We start from the raw sequence: 16,340 nt of genomic DNA, 5'->3' as shown, positions 1-16,340 counted from the left end.
CACACACACACACACACCTAACATTTAGGAAATATCTTAATTAAGCAAAACCTGGCCCTCATTGGCCATTTTACAGGCCGGCCAAACTGAGAGAGATAACTTATTTAGATTGCTTGAATAACTGTGTGTATGTTTTGCTCCAGGACTTTGTTACCACTACTGGCCTAGCATTAACTGCCAAACAGTGCTCTGGATGCTGCACTCCAGGGCAACACTCAATAAATTCGCCCCCGTGGTTGTAGCAAACCTGACTGCCACTGCTGGTGCCACAGTCAGCACACAGGCCTCTGCCCCTCTGCAGAAGAAGCCAGGGCCGGTCAGCCACAAAGGAAGAGGCCCAGAGACAGAAAGGCTCTTCTGGAGTTCATGAAAGAGCAGGCAGAGAGGGACAGAGAGGAGATGGGGAGAGGGAGAGAGAGGGACAGAGGAGGAGAGGGACAGAGAGGAACGAGGAGAGGGATGAGGAGAAGGACAGAGAGGGACATAAAATGAGAGGGACAGATAGACGGATGGGGAAGATGAGAGGGACAGAGAAGGAGAGGGACAGAGAGGGAGGCAGTCAGGAGCAGAAAGCTGCGCAGCTATCCTTCCGCGGATATTGTTCCCGGACAGGTCCCTGTTATCAACGTTGTCAGTGTCCTCCTCACTGCCTGGGCCTGGGCCTTCCTCAGCCTCCTCCTCCAAGATGTCACCTCCTGCCACACAAATGTTGTGCAGAAAACAGCAGGCATGCAATCACCTTCGGGGAAAGCAGAGGTCTTTTCGGGGCCCCTCAAGACGATGGAGTGCCAGCACATTTTCAAAATGCCAAAAGGCGCTCTGAAAAATAATATTCCTGGTTCTGGTATTGTATCTGTTGTACCATGGCTTCCACTTGGCCTGTGAATTAGTGTTTATATGTTTAAAAAAAAGAAGAAGCTCATTAGACCTATATACAGCAAACCTGCAATACATATCAACATCAGCAGTGTAATAATATAATTTGTATTTGAGGCGTTTCTTCCATATATAATATAATAAATATTATATATATATATATATATGGACAACATATTAGAAACACCTTTTGGTATAACATTACAGTTCAATAGCAGCATAACACATCCAAAAAAACTTCGCGAAAAAATTAAATCAATACTTTAAACAACATTTAATGGTATTCGTTTTTCTTTTGGAATATAAAGTAAACTGTCATGTCTACATAAAAACGTGAGGCTTACAAAGAGATGGTTCCGTTAAGAAGTAACTCAAACCTCATGTCAGTGCAGATCACTGACAGTGCAGATCACTGACTACCTCACAGGCAGACCACAGTTTGTCAGAATGGGCCGTGTGCTGTCTGGAACGGTGGTCAGTGATGTTGGAGCCCCACAGGGAACTGTTCTGTCTCCCTTCCTCTTCACCCTGTACACCAGTGACTTCCAGTACAACACGGAGTCATGCCATCTGCAGAAGTACTCTGATGATTCTGCAGTGGTCGGGTGTATTAGGGATGGACGGGAGGAGGAGTACAGGGCAGTGGTGAGCGACTTTGTAAAGTGGGCCGATGAGAACCACCTGCGGCTGAACGTGGCCAAGACCAGAGAGATGGTGGTGGACTTCAGGAGGAAGGCGACAGCTCCTACACCTCTGAGTGTCCTGGGAGTGGACGTGGACATGGTGGAGGAGTACAAGTACCTGGGCGTCTCCATCGACAGCCGACTGAACTGGAAGGCCAACATCAACGCTGTGTACAAGAAGGGGATGAGTCGTCTCTTTTTCCTGAGAAAGCAGCGATCCTTCAACGTGTGCAGCAAGATGCTGGAGTTATTCTACCAGTCGGTTGTCGCCAGTGTGCTGCACTTTGCCATTGTCTGCTGGGGAGCAGCATCGAGCCGTGACACCAGCCGCCTTAACAAACTGGTTAGGAAGGCTGGCTCCATCATCGGCTGCCAGCTGGAGCACCTGGAACAGGTGGTGGAGAGGAGGTCGTTGAAGAAACTGGTGTCCATATTGGACAACCCGGACCACCCTCTCCACCACCTCCTACAGGGACAGAGGAGTACTTTCTCCAGACGTCTCCTCACGCTCCGCTGCCACAAGGAGAGATACAGGAGAACATTCCTGCCGACGGCTATGAGGCTCTACAACAGTTCACCTCTTGCCAGATCACCCTAACCCTTCTTATATTTTGTGTTTTGTTTTTTTATTCTTGTGTGTTGCTGCTACTGACTCGACAAATTTCCCCTTGGGGATTAATAAAGTATATATCTATCTATCTATCTCTATCTATTTCCCTCTGTGGTTAGTGTGTGTTCCACTGGTGGCCACTAGGTGGCAGCCTGTAGAAACTGAGCAGAGGAAGCAGGAGGACAGCAGACTGAAGAGAAGAAGAAGAAAAAGAGCGGAAGTAAACATGTCCCAGGAAAAGAGCATGGCTGTCCCAGAGTTCCTCAGAAAAGCAGAGCTTATAAAACAAGGAGCAGAAGCTCGGCTGTACAGGGTAGAGTTCCTGGGGAAACCGACTATTGTGAAAGAACGGTTTCAAAAGCGCTACCGACACCCGGTGCTGGACGAGAAGCTGACACACCGAAGGACGGTCCAGGAGGTCCGCTCCATACTGCGCTGCCGGAGAGCAGGCAAGTTCAACAACAGCCAACTCTGCTGGTCTGGACCTCACTATCAGATTTAAGGTCATTGTTATCAAATTAAAAAGATTAAAGAAAAGAAGCGAAATTAACATCAGCTTAGCCAACCGGTGCTACAACACAAGTTCCGTTCCATGAGAAGCTGATGGGTTGACCAAATGACTGCGGGGTGAGAAAGGAGTGTCCAGTTATGAAGTTCCTGAGGGGTCAGGCTTTTATGATTGAGCCACTGTCCTCTGTAGCTACGTATAACATTTTAAGCCTGCCCACTTTTTCGATCCAATCAAATCAAGTAACTATATCATTTAGTTTTTAATGATGTGGTCTTGGGCCTGAGAGTCACAGATAGGAGAGGAGTTAGAAAGTATTTAGAGGAACATCTACACGTGTTTGGCTTTTCTCTTTGTAAGATTTATTGCTCTAGTATATTCTCATCCTCATCATTTGATACCAGAAAATACAGGTGTTTGTATCTTCATAGCCCAACATACAACTCTCCTTCAACTTGTCTCCTCCTCAGGTATATCTGCCCCTTTAGTTTACTTTGTGGACTACACATACCACTGTATTTTCTTGGAGGAAATCGTTGGTTCCTCGACTGTGCGCGACCACATCGCCGCCTCTCGGCAGTCTGATCTTAACAAGGACCTGGGGTGGCTAGCGGAGCGGGTGGGCAGGATCCTGGCCAAAATGCACGACGAGGACGTCATCCACGGGGACCTGACTACCTCCAACATGCTGCTGAGACGCAACATGGAGGACGGGGAGTCCGAGCTGTTCCTCATCGACTTTGGCCTGAGCTACATCTCTGCCCTGACGGAGGATAAGGGGGTGGACTTGTACGTGCTCGAGAAGGCCTTCCTCAGCACCCACCCGAACACAGAGGCTCTGTTCGAAAGGCTGCTGAAAAGCTACGCGGCCGCGTCGAAGAAGTCCTCGGAGGTCATTAAAAAGCTGGATGAGGTCCGGTTGAGAGGGAGGAAGAGGTCGATGCTGGGATGATGACCCGTGCTGTGTTTAGGGACAAGCCTTTCTGAAAATGATGCAATAACAAAGTTATTTTGAAATAAACTGTGTGATACATGTTTTGTCTTCTCATGGAAGGGCGATACAATACAGATATGGACTATGTACATTTTGTAACGGTGTATTAGTCTAGTATGACAAATACATCAATAACTATCATTGCATAGAATGACATGTAAGCAAATTGTCATAATAGGTGTAGAAATAGATTAATGGAAAATAGATCGTATGTAGACACTTTAGAATCATAGTGGAACACTGAAATTTGGCCCTGTCTTGCCCTGACACACACACACACACACACTGGCCCTCTCTGACCCCTCACACACACACATTGTCTCTCTCTCTCTCTGCCACCCTCACACACATACCTACACTGGCCCTTTGTAAATATCCTGGGAACGACCTTCTAGCTAGTTCGTCCCATCCCGGAAGAGATAAGACTCCCTAGCCCGGTAGAGAATCTTCAAAAAGCAACAAGTGAATCATGTTTTTGTCCCGCACATGAACTCTTCTAGCAGAATCAATTAACCCCATATACACTGAAATGAGAAACAACATGCACACACTACTGATGGCTGGAGAAGGAAGACCTGGGTGGGGCCTAGAGGGTTGGACTACACCCTGTGCTCCAATGAGGCTCCTAAGTCTCAGTCCTCGGTATTTTGTCCACATATTATATGTATATGGTAATTAAGAACTCAATGCATGAACCATCATCTAATTAACACTTTTAATAAAGTGGCACGTGTGTACATTCTACATTAGCTGGTTCCGGCTCTTCACTGGACCTTCATGGAGATCATACTGAGCCAAGTAGCTTGTGTGCGACACTCGTCCATCAAATATAAAATACTCCTGGTACCCAGATTCATCCCGACCCATTTCTTTTATTTGTGTACGCCTAAAAGAAGAAGAGTTTGTGATCGAGTGGCAGGTGTCTGCTTTTTTAAGAGCGGCCCGTGCCACCAGAACACCTGCAGAGAGTTGTCTTTTTGTCTCTTCCAGACAGTTTTAAGTTTAGAGACAACTTGTTTTTAATAATGGAGTCTGCCTCTTCACTTCTGCCCGTGTGGAGGTGGGAGTTATATAGTATATACTGTATGTTTAGTATATATAAATATATATATATATACTAAACACACACACATATATATATATATATATTAAATTTATTTATATATATATATATAAATATATATATACTAAACACACACATATATTTATATATATATTATATATTCTGCACTAAACACTGTTTGTTAAATATCTAAATTCACATATTGGAAATGTTTTTTTACTATTATAGATAAATATACCAGTATCGCATTTATGGTATTGTATCAGTATCATGATATTTATGGCAGGTATGGTCGTGACAACTAGGTAGAGGCAGAACAGACTCAAGGAACAGACTCAAGGCTCAGCAGAGCACAAGACTTGAAGACTTGTTCACGGCAACAAAAAAAGAGGAAGTTTGTTCATGAATGACCATATTATATACAATGACAATTTATATTTATTACAATTATTATAGGGCCCTATCACTGACTTGGTGTAAGAATGGAGGACCTATAGATTATCATACAACGTTGATGTTTGTTGTGGAAATGATCAACAATGAATATTGTGTCATGACAATTTCAGAAAACTATCTTATATATAGTATGCCATTGAAATGTTATAAAACTATGCTATAGTATCCCCAAATTATGTAATAACTTGTCATAGTATTGTCAGCCATAAAAACTACATTAAAAAGTGTCAGAATGACTAAAGTGTCAGAATGACTGAGTTGGTTGTTTTGACTTTTGAAATGTGACTTGCTGGACAAACATCTGCTTCTTTTATTTTATCATATTAAATGAATGATTTATTTAACATTTAAATGCACTTTGTTGCGGTACTTTGGGGGACAAGAGAGCGATCTGTTAAGTAATTGATAGGAGTGCATGTGTGCGTGCAGCCTCCAGCATCTCCTCCACACGCTCTGATATGTACCCCATAATAAGTTAGAGGTTACTGTGGTCATGTTGGATTAATATCGCCATGTTTCACTGCGTCATGACGCAGGACATGTTTAATGTATATGCGAACTGTTGATTGTTTTGTTCACACAAACATTGAAGTCTTTACAATTGTTTTGTACAAAATAAATGTCTTTGGAGAGCTCATGAGAACTCAACTGTCGGTTGATTGAGCATAAAGCCGTGCGTGAGAGGCACGCGTGCACGTGCACGGTCTCCGCATCCAAACTTTATGAAGCCCTCTTCATGCAATTAATTTAAGATTAAAGCTTGTTAGTTATGAACCTACATTGTTGTTTGGGTCAAATATAAATAGCAATACCGCTGACGATATCAATTAGGATAATAATTATCATTATTATATAATAATAATAATAATAATAATAATAATTATTATTGGCATTGGAATACATATATTATTCAAAATGTCCATTGTTGGAAGGCTCATAGATGGATGTGAATGTTTTTGAAGACAAAGACAAGACATTTCTCTAAATCTGAATCCTGGGACGAATAGCACGAAGGGGTGTAGCCTAAAAGCCAAACATTGAATTGGACATTAATCTCGAACCGACCCAAGGGTTGTTTGTTTTAAAGGGGAAGAAGAGTTCAGGGACTCGGCCAGGTCGAGGTCGGTACTGGGAAAGAGGGGAGTATGTGTTTCGATGTGGGTTGAGTTAGGAGACGGAGACATGAGAATGTAAGGATGAAGAGGGACGGCGGAGGTAGCTGTCAACCGGCTATCGTATAGAGGTGACGTGTGTTGGCGTGTCCTTCAGGGGGCATGAACACGGACGTCCACTCCCCGAGGGGTCAGTTGTGGAACAAGATTAATTGCTATCCCCAACGATATAAATCACACGGTGTAGCACAAGGGAGTGTGGAGATCCGTACCAGACGTACTTGGAGAAACACAAAGACCACCCTGATTCCCCCCAGAGCCATGTTTAATGTCTATATTGAATGAAAACTTAAACTCCTCCCGAAGCCGTAGAAATCTTATTCTAAAAGTTATTCAAATAAGAACTTTGGTGCAGGTGTTAACTTGGTAATAAAACATCTATGAAATGATTTTACTTCACCAATGTAACCTAAGTTTAACCTATGTTTGATCCATGTTTGATGTATGTAATAAGTATACTCTGTAACACAATGTCTTTCTTTTTGTACCTGCTTTATCACAAGTGTTGTATTAATGTGTGTTGAGAGGTCACTGTAAAGGGCCTGTGATTATCATATAGGTTACATGGCTATGTGTTGTCAACCAAAGTGATGAATTGAATCTCATATAAAAAAAAGATACGGAGAGACTCCCCCTGTCTAGCCCAAGGACTCTGGGACACCTACCAGCTGTGGGGGTCAGTTCTTGCTTGACCCATAGACAACCCAGGTGCTCCGGAAAGGGGGAGAACAGGTACAAAAAAGGATAAAGTGAGAGAGAAAAGAAGGCACGAGAGCTTCTGAGGACTTCCTTTGGGTCTTCGATTTGAATTTACTCATTGATACGGCTGGTTAAGCCTTGATTTTTGTTGTTAAACCTTTTTTACTCTTTTGTTGAATAAATATACACTGCCTTGCAGTTTTAATGAAATACGCGATTGTCGGGCCTTTTTCGGAGCCGACCAAGAGGTCCCCGTGACGACGTCACCGTGAGCCCCTGAGTTGAGCCACTTCCCCACGGCTACACAAACTAATACTGACACACTTATGTGTGTATATGTATGTATGTATAATATATATATATATATATACACACAAATAGCATGATGTGTGTATATGTATGTATGTATATATATACATATATATATATACATATACATACATATATACAAACATCATCCTAATTACCGATGGGGTGGGATTGGCTGATAACATGATGTATATATATATACATATATTAGGGCTGTCAATCGATTAAAATAAATTAACTAATTAATCGCACATTTTGAAATTCATTAATCGCGATTAAAAGTTTTTTTTCTTCTAAAGACTAAATCTTCTAAATGAACGAGTAATCCCTTCAGACAGCGTGTATTTTAGACACTTGTTTAATTGTATTCTTTTTTAAAGACAAAACTTCACACAGAGCTGTGTTTTCAAAGAGGCTCCTACCTATAAAGTGCCAGTGAGGTATTTAATATCGTGGATAAATTGTTTCTTCAGTGAAACATTCAGATTAGTAAACAAAGGTGTATTTGTGACCCCATTGGTCCTGTCATCTTTAACATTGAACAACAGCAGAACAAGTGGCCTTGGTAAACTGACATATGTCACGTTAACCCTCTGGAGGCTGGGCTCATTTTCTCGATTTTACAAAAAAAATTACATTCACCTTTTAAAGGCTTTTGCATGTAGTGTTTCCCCCACTATTCTATCAGGGTGAGGCCCCGCCCCCCTGTAATGTTCTCTATCACGCCAGATTACAGCAGAAGTAATGTACGGTGCTTTTCTTAAAGACGTCTTTGTTCTTTCATTAAACTAAACGTCTGTTGTTGGTCGTCTCTACAGCAGCATGTCATTCTGTCTCGACGTGTCGTTCACTCTTCTCGGCTCTCCGTCCCGCGCGCCGCAGAGCTCCATGCCGGCGTGTCTGCGCGCGCATCGGGGTGCACAAAAAAGTCACCTGCACCTTCCGCCCCACGGCACCGACAGATCGCCATCTGCTTCTCTGTGAATATCGAGGAGCAGACGGGAGGAAGGAGGCGGACTGCCGCGGCTTGACACTCAGAGGAGTGCAAAAACTTCAACGCACACCGGAAGTAAACAAAGTTGCGTTAATTGCGTTAAAATATTTTAGTGCGTTAATCGCGGCCAAATTAATCGCATAGATTAACGCGTTAACGCTGACAGCCCTAATATATATACATATATATATATATATATGTATATATACATATATATATATATAGATACATATGGGTACTCATAATTTCACATCTGCTACTGGAAGAAAATGTGTCCCACTAACAGTATTTCTGAAGGCTGCATGGATAAATTGTCAGCCAAAGGTCAAAGTCCAGGTGGAGGTGCGTTTGAAAAAAAAGTACTGCAACTCGGTGAATGTTTACCTGCCCAGCCCCACACTACAGTCACATGCACCAAGTGACACTCAGTCCAGCGAATCTCTTTGAAGTCTTTGAACACGCTCGGACGAAATTGGGGCGCCAAAGTTTGCTTCCGTAGTTGCTTCGCTATGTACTGACGCCAGGACATCTCGATCCAAATGGAGCACCTACAGAACATACACATTATGATTAAGGTCATAGTTATCGTTTTGCACTGTAGAGGTAAGTGTCATGAATTGTTTCTCTTGTTCCAGTGCGAAGGTGGGTGTTATTTTTCTTCACAATAGTGTATCGTTTTTTTGCAAACTTGTCTCCACTCTCTTCGCCCTAAATAACAAATTTGCCTCATTGGGCTTTACAATCTGTACACACTGGTGAGCAGGGTCGTTCTTCAATCAGAGGATCGGCAGTTCGATCCCCGGCTCCGCCAGCCCCTGTCGATGTATCCTTGGGCAAGACTTAACTCCAATATTGCTCCCGTAGCGGTGCCTATGGTGTGTGAATCATGTATGTAAGCATGTTAGCTACCCCTGATGAGCAGGTGGCTCCTCAAATCAGTGTATGAATGGGTGAATGATGACATGTAGTGTTAAAGCGCTTTGAGTGGTCGGAAGACTAGAATGATATGAAATAGGTAGAATAATGATGGAAACAATATGACTACAAATAACAGCAGCAGTGGATATTGACAATAAAACCAGTAATGATATAGGTAACAGTAAAAGTATTGTGACTAATAATAATAATGATAACAGCAGTAAGGGTCAGGCAGGACCAGGGTCCAGATATGACCACGTTCCATGTAAACCTGTGACAAAAGACAAAGTAATGGTGGTGACTGTGGCTCATATCATATCCCTAACAAGACACCTGAGCAAGCTCTAACTACACACCTGAGCAAGCTCTAACTACACACCTGAGCAAGCTCTAACTACACACCTGAGCAAGCTCTAACTACACACCTGAGCAAGCTCTAACTACACACCTGAGCAAGCTCTAACTACACACCTGAGCAAGCTCTAACTACACACTTGAGCAAGCTCTAACTACACACCTGAGCAAGCTCTAACTACACACCTGAGCAAGCTCTAACTACACACCTGAGACATCACTAATATGAACCTACGCCATGTCTAACTATGAACCTGAGCCAGTCCTAACTAAACCTAAACCAGCTCTAACCAAAAGACTTAAGCTTTAAATGTGGTGACTGTGTCAATCCCCGACCCCCAGACTGAAAGTGAAAGCAGTAGAGGAGCTTTAGTCTGGAGGCTCTGGATCCCATCCTACTTTAATAATCCCTTCTGTGTGTTTTAGGTTCCTCAGCCGAAACGACCAGGAGGATCAGTGTCTTGGTAGATGCAGAGGTGACTCTCAGCTGCCTTTTCGACAAACTGCCCAAGCTGGCGGAGTGGAGCACTCTCACCATCGAGTGGAACGTGGTGGATAAGCATGGCGAGAAGAGCGTTGTGTACACGTTCGAAGACGGCAGGGCGCACGTGAACAGGGATGGCTCTGTGGTGGACAGAATGCAGTTGCTCGATGGCGATGCGTCTCTGCAGCTTCGTAACGTGACCGTGGGGGATGGAGGGCTGTACACCTGCAGAATCATCACACCTGTGGTCTACACAGAGACCACTTCGCTGGAAGTGCTGGGTATTGGCCCTGTCTGCTTTTTATCGCTTCTCATCGGTGTCACAAACTCCCGCTCAACGCGTGCTACTGATTCGGAAACATTGTCAGAGGTTCGGTTAAAATGTTGCCTAAACCAGCCAGGAAAATACAAATGATACATCATATTAATCTTACTTATCACTGAGAAAGGATAAACAAAAGTAAATCTCTTTTTAACAGCAAAAGACTGCCAATTTTCCTCCTTATGTCTAAGAACCTTGGCACTCATTGTAGTTGCATATCATATTACTTTTTCCCCCTTCCATATCGATAAATGAAACGAATAGTTTATATTGGGAAATCAGCATATTTTATATTATTGCGAAGAAAGTAGTGAGAAGATTGATGTCAACATGAAGCTTCAGTTATCTGCTCTTAAGCTTAGCCTAGAACAGAGACTGGCAACCAGGAGGAAACAGCTAGTCTCTAGACAGGAAATCCTCTGGCTCTATAGCTCATTTGCTTCGTTTCGGTTGTATGCACCAAGGAAGCCAGCTGCTGCGATGACATTGATTGGGCGCCGTCTCAATAAGAGCAGTGCAGCGGAAGTGTTCTACGCTGTGATATTTATGTTATATGTTGCGAAAAAAGGGAGCCTTGTTTACACACATTTTTGTTTTGTGTATTTAATCCGATAGTCTATAGTACGCGCCCGAGGGTTTAAGTATGGATAATCCCATAGTCTACTCTAGAGAGTACCACAGATATGGGATAGAGTTCCTTTTCGTCTCTTTTTCGCTGCCCAACCTAGATGAGTCATTTTGATTAAAAAGCAAATTCTAAGTGGAGCATTCGATGGCATATTTAGCTAGCAGTGGTAGCATGAGAGCTGTGTAACAAATAGAGTGCAATGCATAGTGTTGGTTAACAAAATATATCACACAGCTGCATAACTATGCTTTCAAACCTTTAAATTGGGGAAAAAAGTTATGAATAAAGCTGTATTGCGTTCATCAATCAGTCATTTTCTCGCTTATTCCCCAGGAAGTTAGCATTACACTTTTTGTGTCACACAGTGAAAACGTTGTGGACAAACTGTGCACGCACAAGTTTAACATTTTCAACGAAGTTGAGGCAAAGACATCAGAGATTCCAATGGGCTTCTTAGGAATAAAGAGACTTCTGGTCTGAGGTGTGACATGCAATCAAAAAACATGCAGCCTTTAATGTCTTGTTTTTCAACCTCTCCCTCAGCTCGGCCTTCGGTGTCGCTCCCGAAAACGGCGGCAGTGACCGAGGGGGAGGAGAAGATGATCCAGTGTGACATTACAGGTTTCTATCCAGAGAAACTGGCGGTGACATGGCACGTCCAAAATGGCTCCCACACCGTCCAGGCGGGCGCCAGCCTCCTCTTGCGCGTCTGCACCGAAATGTCCACTCACAATCCAGATGGCACCTACGGTATTCGCAGTGGCATCACGCTGCACTCCTCGGCCGTGAAGGATGGAGAGATGCGCATCATCTGCCAGGTGGAGCACCAGACCTTCAGCTGGCCGTACAACAGATCTGTCACGCTGACTGTTCAGGGTGGGATTCCATTCCGTCTGTCATCCTCTAAACTCTGAATTTAAGTCGTTGACGTATTTCCTACATGCCATCTGGTTCTCTCGTATCCGTCCCCCCCTGCAGCTCCGTCACAGCCCCTTTACAGTGCTGTCACACTGATAGCTGTCACCAGTGTCATCAGTCTGCTGCTGGTCACCTCTGCTGTTGGAGGCGCTCTGCTTCTCTACACCTATTTTTGTCAAAGTACGTCTGTAATGTGAACAAAGTGCATTATTTTAAAATGTAAACTATTTTTTGAATACTTACAGTGAGACTAACTAACAGCGTTTGACGTGAGCAGATGGGATGTAAATGGGATGCAGATAACATATCCACTGTACATTTGTTCAGCTGATGACATTCTTCAACGATTAATTTGTCCTTTATTTACTGAACTCCCAACTTAACAAAGTTGGTTAAAAATATGTTGTCTGTGAAGGCTTTCAAAAAATCAGAATGAAAGGAAAATATTTTCTTATTTATGCAACAACATGCATTTATATTTCTCTTCACAGCTGCACCAAGTGTTTCTGAAATCAGCCAACCTAGTATCGCATACGCACAGTTGCCGACCGACCTTAAATGCACCGTCCGAGGAGCCAGACAGCGGGAGGTTAAGGTGAAGTGGTTTAAATTAATAAGCTGCGCTGACTCGGCGTTGCACTCCGAATCTGTTTTTCTGTTGGCCGGTGAGGATCTGAGCGCACGGGCTTGTCTCCAGTCGGACGGCGCATGCCACACTTCTGTTTTGACCGTGTGTCTGACCGTCGATGAAGACCAGACCGAATACCAGTGTTTGGTGCTGTGCAGAGGCAAGACCTTCAGCAGAAAGACCACAGTCCGGGTAAAAGGTAACTAACGTCAAGAGCATCCATATTCACATCACTCTATTATGTTCACCGATATGATGGAGCGTGTCATAGTTGACCCCCTGACCTTTTGCTGAGTGCCCCAATCAGATCAAATCTTCCCTTAGATTAACACTTTGCTCCACTGTGTGGGATCTTGTAAACTATGCGCCAGAGTTGCTGTGGATATTTGCGACCCTCGAGGGAAGAATCCTTTTGTTTTTTGGTGACCCCTTGACCTTTTTTAAAATCGAGTTTACCATCAGCCTAGATTTCCCAGCGAACCCTCTTGATTTTAATGACCCTAAGGCCCTTCCTCTGGCACAACCCACGCAACAAACTTTCCATTTTCAGCTTTACATAAACAAACGAAATCTCAATATCAAAATATTCAGTATGTTTTTGTCCTTTTCAGTATTGTGGTAGTGAACACTGCGTCTTCTGTTGGCTGATTTGGCTTCAGAGCGACCAGTGCCACTAATTTACACAAATTAAATTGCGCAATTTAAAAATCTGATATAATGCCCCATTTACCATTTACTAGTTTAACAGAGGTGATACTCGGCACATTCCTGCTCCCCTGCTGTTAACCTGCTGAGTTTGGGTATCTATGCTCTGAAGAGAAAGTCCAATTATTGTTGTCCTTCTGCTTTGATTTCACGTTGTCATTTGATGTATTGTTATTATAAAAGTGTTGATTGACTTTCAAGGCACCCTATCTGGACACCATAGACAGCTATGATCGTACGTCAATACATAATGCAAGATATATTAGATCATGTCAGTGTTTATGCAAATTCAAAGAAGCTTTTCTGAGTTCACTGACCTGACATGATTATTAATTTAAAAATAATGAGATTGTATTTGAAATTGAAGGAAAAGTCTCTGTCATTTTACCATATCCAGAGATCCATAATCTTTACATGACAGTAGTTCTCTCTGGGAAGGCCAACCTGAAATGCTTCGTGAAATTTTCTGCATCTTTTATGATTTAACACGAATGTCTCTGTCTCTCCTCACACACACACACACACACACACACACACACACACACACACACACACACACACACACACACACACACACACACACACACACACACACACACACACACACACACACACACACACACACACACACACACACACACACACAGTGGAGCCATCTTTCCTGCAGATCTCCAGCATCCCTCAGATCCCCAAGGTGGAGTGGCTTCTGGTCCTCTGCTGTCGGGTGGAGAACTTCTACCCCCGGGACATCGACCTGGAGTGGTCCCGGAGCGACGGGGAGCAGGTCCGCACCGCCACGCACTTCGGCCCTTTCGCCGACCACAACCGCCTCTACAGCGTGTGGAGTGAGATTCATCTGCGCATGGCCCGAGAGGACGAGAGGGCCGTCTACACCTGCCGGATTTACCACTCCAGCTTCCCTGCTCCGGGATACAAAGACGTCCTGTACCACATCAACACTCAAGGTAGACTCAAAAAGATAGGACAACACGTTTGGAGATCGGCAAAAAGTAAAAGGCTTTTATTATTTTCTTGAAGCAATGTCTTTTTTTTCTGGCCTCTCTGGTTAATGTCCTCCTTGTCTGGTCCGTGAGGTTTGGTACTCTCTTGGCAGGTTTCTAATGATGGATTTTATTTAACTCATTATGGGACTTCTGAAGGTAATTGCTGGTCCAGATCGTATTGAGGAGTTTCATAAGAAAGGAGTTGAATAGATATGCACGCACCACTTAATCCAACAAAACCAAAACTGGATATCGAATGTGACAACTTTGTTTCCTGGCATGTTGAACAGGAACTGCTCCGGATGTGATGTTCATCGACTGCGAGCCGCCGTGTCCTGTGTTGAATGAAGAGTGTACGATGCACCTGTGCATCAGAGACTTCTGTCCCGAGGACGTGTCGGTGACTTGGACTAAAGATGGGGAAACGGTTCTTTCCGGCGTCTTCAATACTCCCCCGAGCCTGAACATCAACGGTTTCTACTCCATGTTCAGTTTTCTCAAACTCACCCCCAAGGAGGACGACCGGAGCTCCGAGTTCAGGTGCCGGGTGGCCCACAGCGCCCAGATGGAGCCCGAGGAGAGGCTCTTCACAATGCCGGCAGCCCACAGCCTGCGTCTGAGGGACGGCTCCTGATGTTGGAAACTCTTGTATTTCATTCTACGGTGGTTCAACCTGAAGATCAGGAGAGATAAACCGGAGTTATGGACATTAATACAGATATCTGGTCCAGTTATTACTGTCCACCTCCTGATGGGCATGAGGCAGTGGCTCTTTGTTTGTCATTTAAATGACATGTTTCCATATCACCAAGTATCAGAAACTGTATGGCTTTATGTTATTTAAACAAAATAAAGGTAGAATATCATAGAAATACAACTTAAACATAAAGCACATTTTATTTATAGCAACAGGAGTATTTCTTTTTGTGTCAATCATTTTTTTGTGTTATTAAACTTAACACTGCTTATCCAGTTTTGAGGTGTTTGTTAAAAATGTTCTTAAATACAATTGTTGTAGGAACATGTCAAAGTATAATATCTCTGCTCTGTGCATATAAGTTCGTCATTCAACACGTTGTGACCTTTTCTAGCGCACTATGTGAGAATGAGAATGAATATCCTCATGGTTACTCCACACAAGTGTGAATATTCTTTTATGTAAAAAAGACTACCAAATACGCTGCTTTACTTGTCTGATAGCTTATTTATGCACTTTGTTTCTTTTTGACCCAACACAAAGCATGTTGTTGAAAGGACAGAGGACTTGCTGATAATAATAATGAACTGATAGTTCAGTGGTGGAATGTAACATTTACTCAAGCAGCTACTGACCGTGAGTACAAATGTGAGATACTTGCATTTGTTTTGAGTTTCATACTACTGTATACTTCTATTAATTTATTTCACAGCCTTAGTACCTATGTGACTGAATCACATAGGGATGTAGTCAAATCAAATATCATTAGAGAAGTTTCAGAACAGACTCAGATGCTGCATGAAGAAGCACTGAACTCAAGTCGATGGATATTTGAATGTGTTTTGATGCCTAAAATAAGCTGTAGATGGCAACGTTATGCGTCTTAAAAAGACAGTTATTGAGGTCACATGACTGTGGACTAGTTTGTTTTCTAGCCTAGCATAAACCTTGACCTTCATTTGTAAAGATAATCTAGCTGAACAAAACATGTTCATTTGCCACAAAGTTAATTTTCTATAATAATCCAAAATCTAATGGACACGTCCCATCGTCTTTTTGTTGAGGGAACCAGTGCGATGCTAACTTCCTGGTTGGCCTTCACACCAATACAGCACTCTATGACTAAACAATGCAATTCTTTTTTTGTGCATGTTTTGTAAATTGTGGTTGAATGTAAGTCTTGATAATAATAATTGAATTGAATAAAGAAAACATTTGTAAAATTAATTTCTTATTTCTGTTCAAATGTAAAACCTCGACATTCTCTGAATGAAAATTATAATTTTATAATGATCCTTTGAAGATAAAATATTACTTT

General features: G+C 43.0%; 2 protein-coding genes across 2 annotated transcripts; both read left to right on the top strand.

Annotated features, from left to right (window-relative positions):
* Positions 1 to 2,390: 2,390 nt before the first annotated feature.
* Positions 2,391 to 4,527, top strand: tp53rk (TP53 regulating kinase). Its single transcript, XM_056437579.1, has 2 exons — positions 2,391 to 2,618; positions 3,148 to 4,527. The coding sequence occupies exons 1-2, from the start codon at positions 2,396 to 2,398 to the stop codon at positions 3,627 to 3,629; spliced, it is 705 nt and encodes a 234-aa protein (XP_056293554.1). The 5' UTR covers positions 2,391 to 2,395; the 3' UTR covers positions 3,630 to 4,527.
* Positions 4,528 to 8,820: 4,293 nt separating this feature from the next.
* LOC130209057 (uncharacterized) lies at positions 8,821 to 16,249 on the top strand. The gene is made up of 7 exons (XM_056438587.1): positions 8,821 to 8,967; positions 10,063 to 10,401; positions 11,614 to 11,946; positions 12,049 to 12,168; positions 12,480 to 12,815; positions 13,969 to 14,286; positions 14,616 to 16,249. Exons 1-7 carry the CDS (start codon positions 8,904 to 8,906, stop codon positions 14,957 to 14,959), a joined length of 1,854 nt encoding a protein of 617 aa, XP_056294562.1. The 5' UTR covers positions 8,821 to 8,903; the 3' UTR covers positions 14,960 to 16,249.
* The last annotated feature ends 91 nt before the right edge of the window (positions 16,250 to 16,340 follow it).

Source organism: Pseudoliparis swirei, chromosome 18 (genome assembly GCF_029220125.1).
Source record: "Pseudoliparis swirei isolate HS2019 ecotype Mariana Trench chromosome 18, NWPU_hadal_v1, whole genome shotgun sequence".
Lineage (NCBI taxonomy): Eukaryota > Metazoa > Chordata > Actinopteri > Perciformes > Liparidae > Pseudoliparis > Pseudoliparis swirei.
Note: the sequence above shows the minus strand (reverse complement) of the source record. Positions and strands in the feature narration are given on the sequence as shown.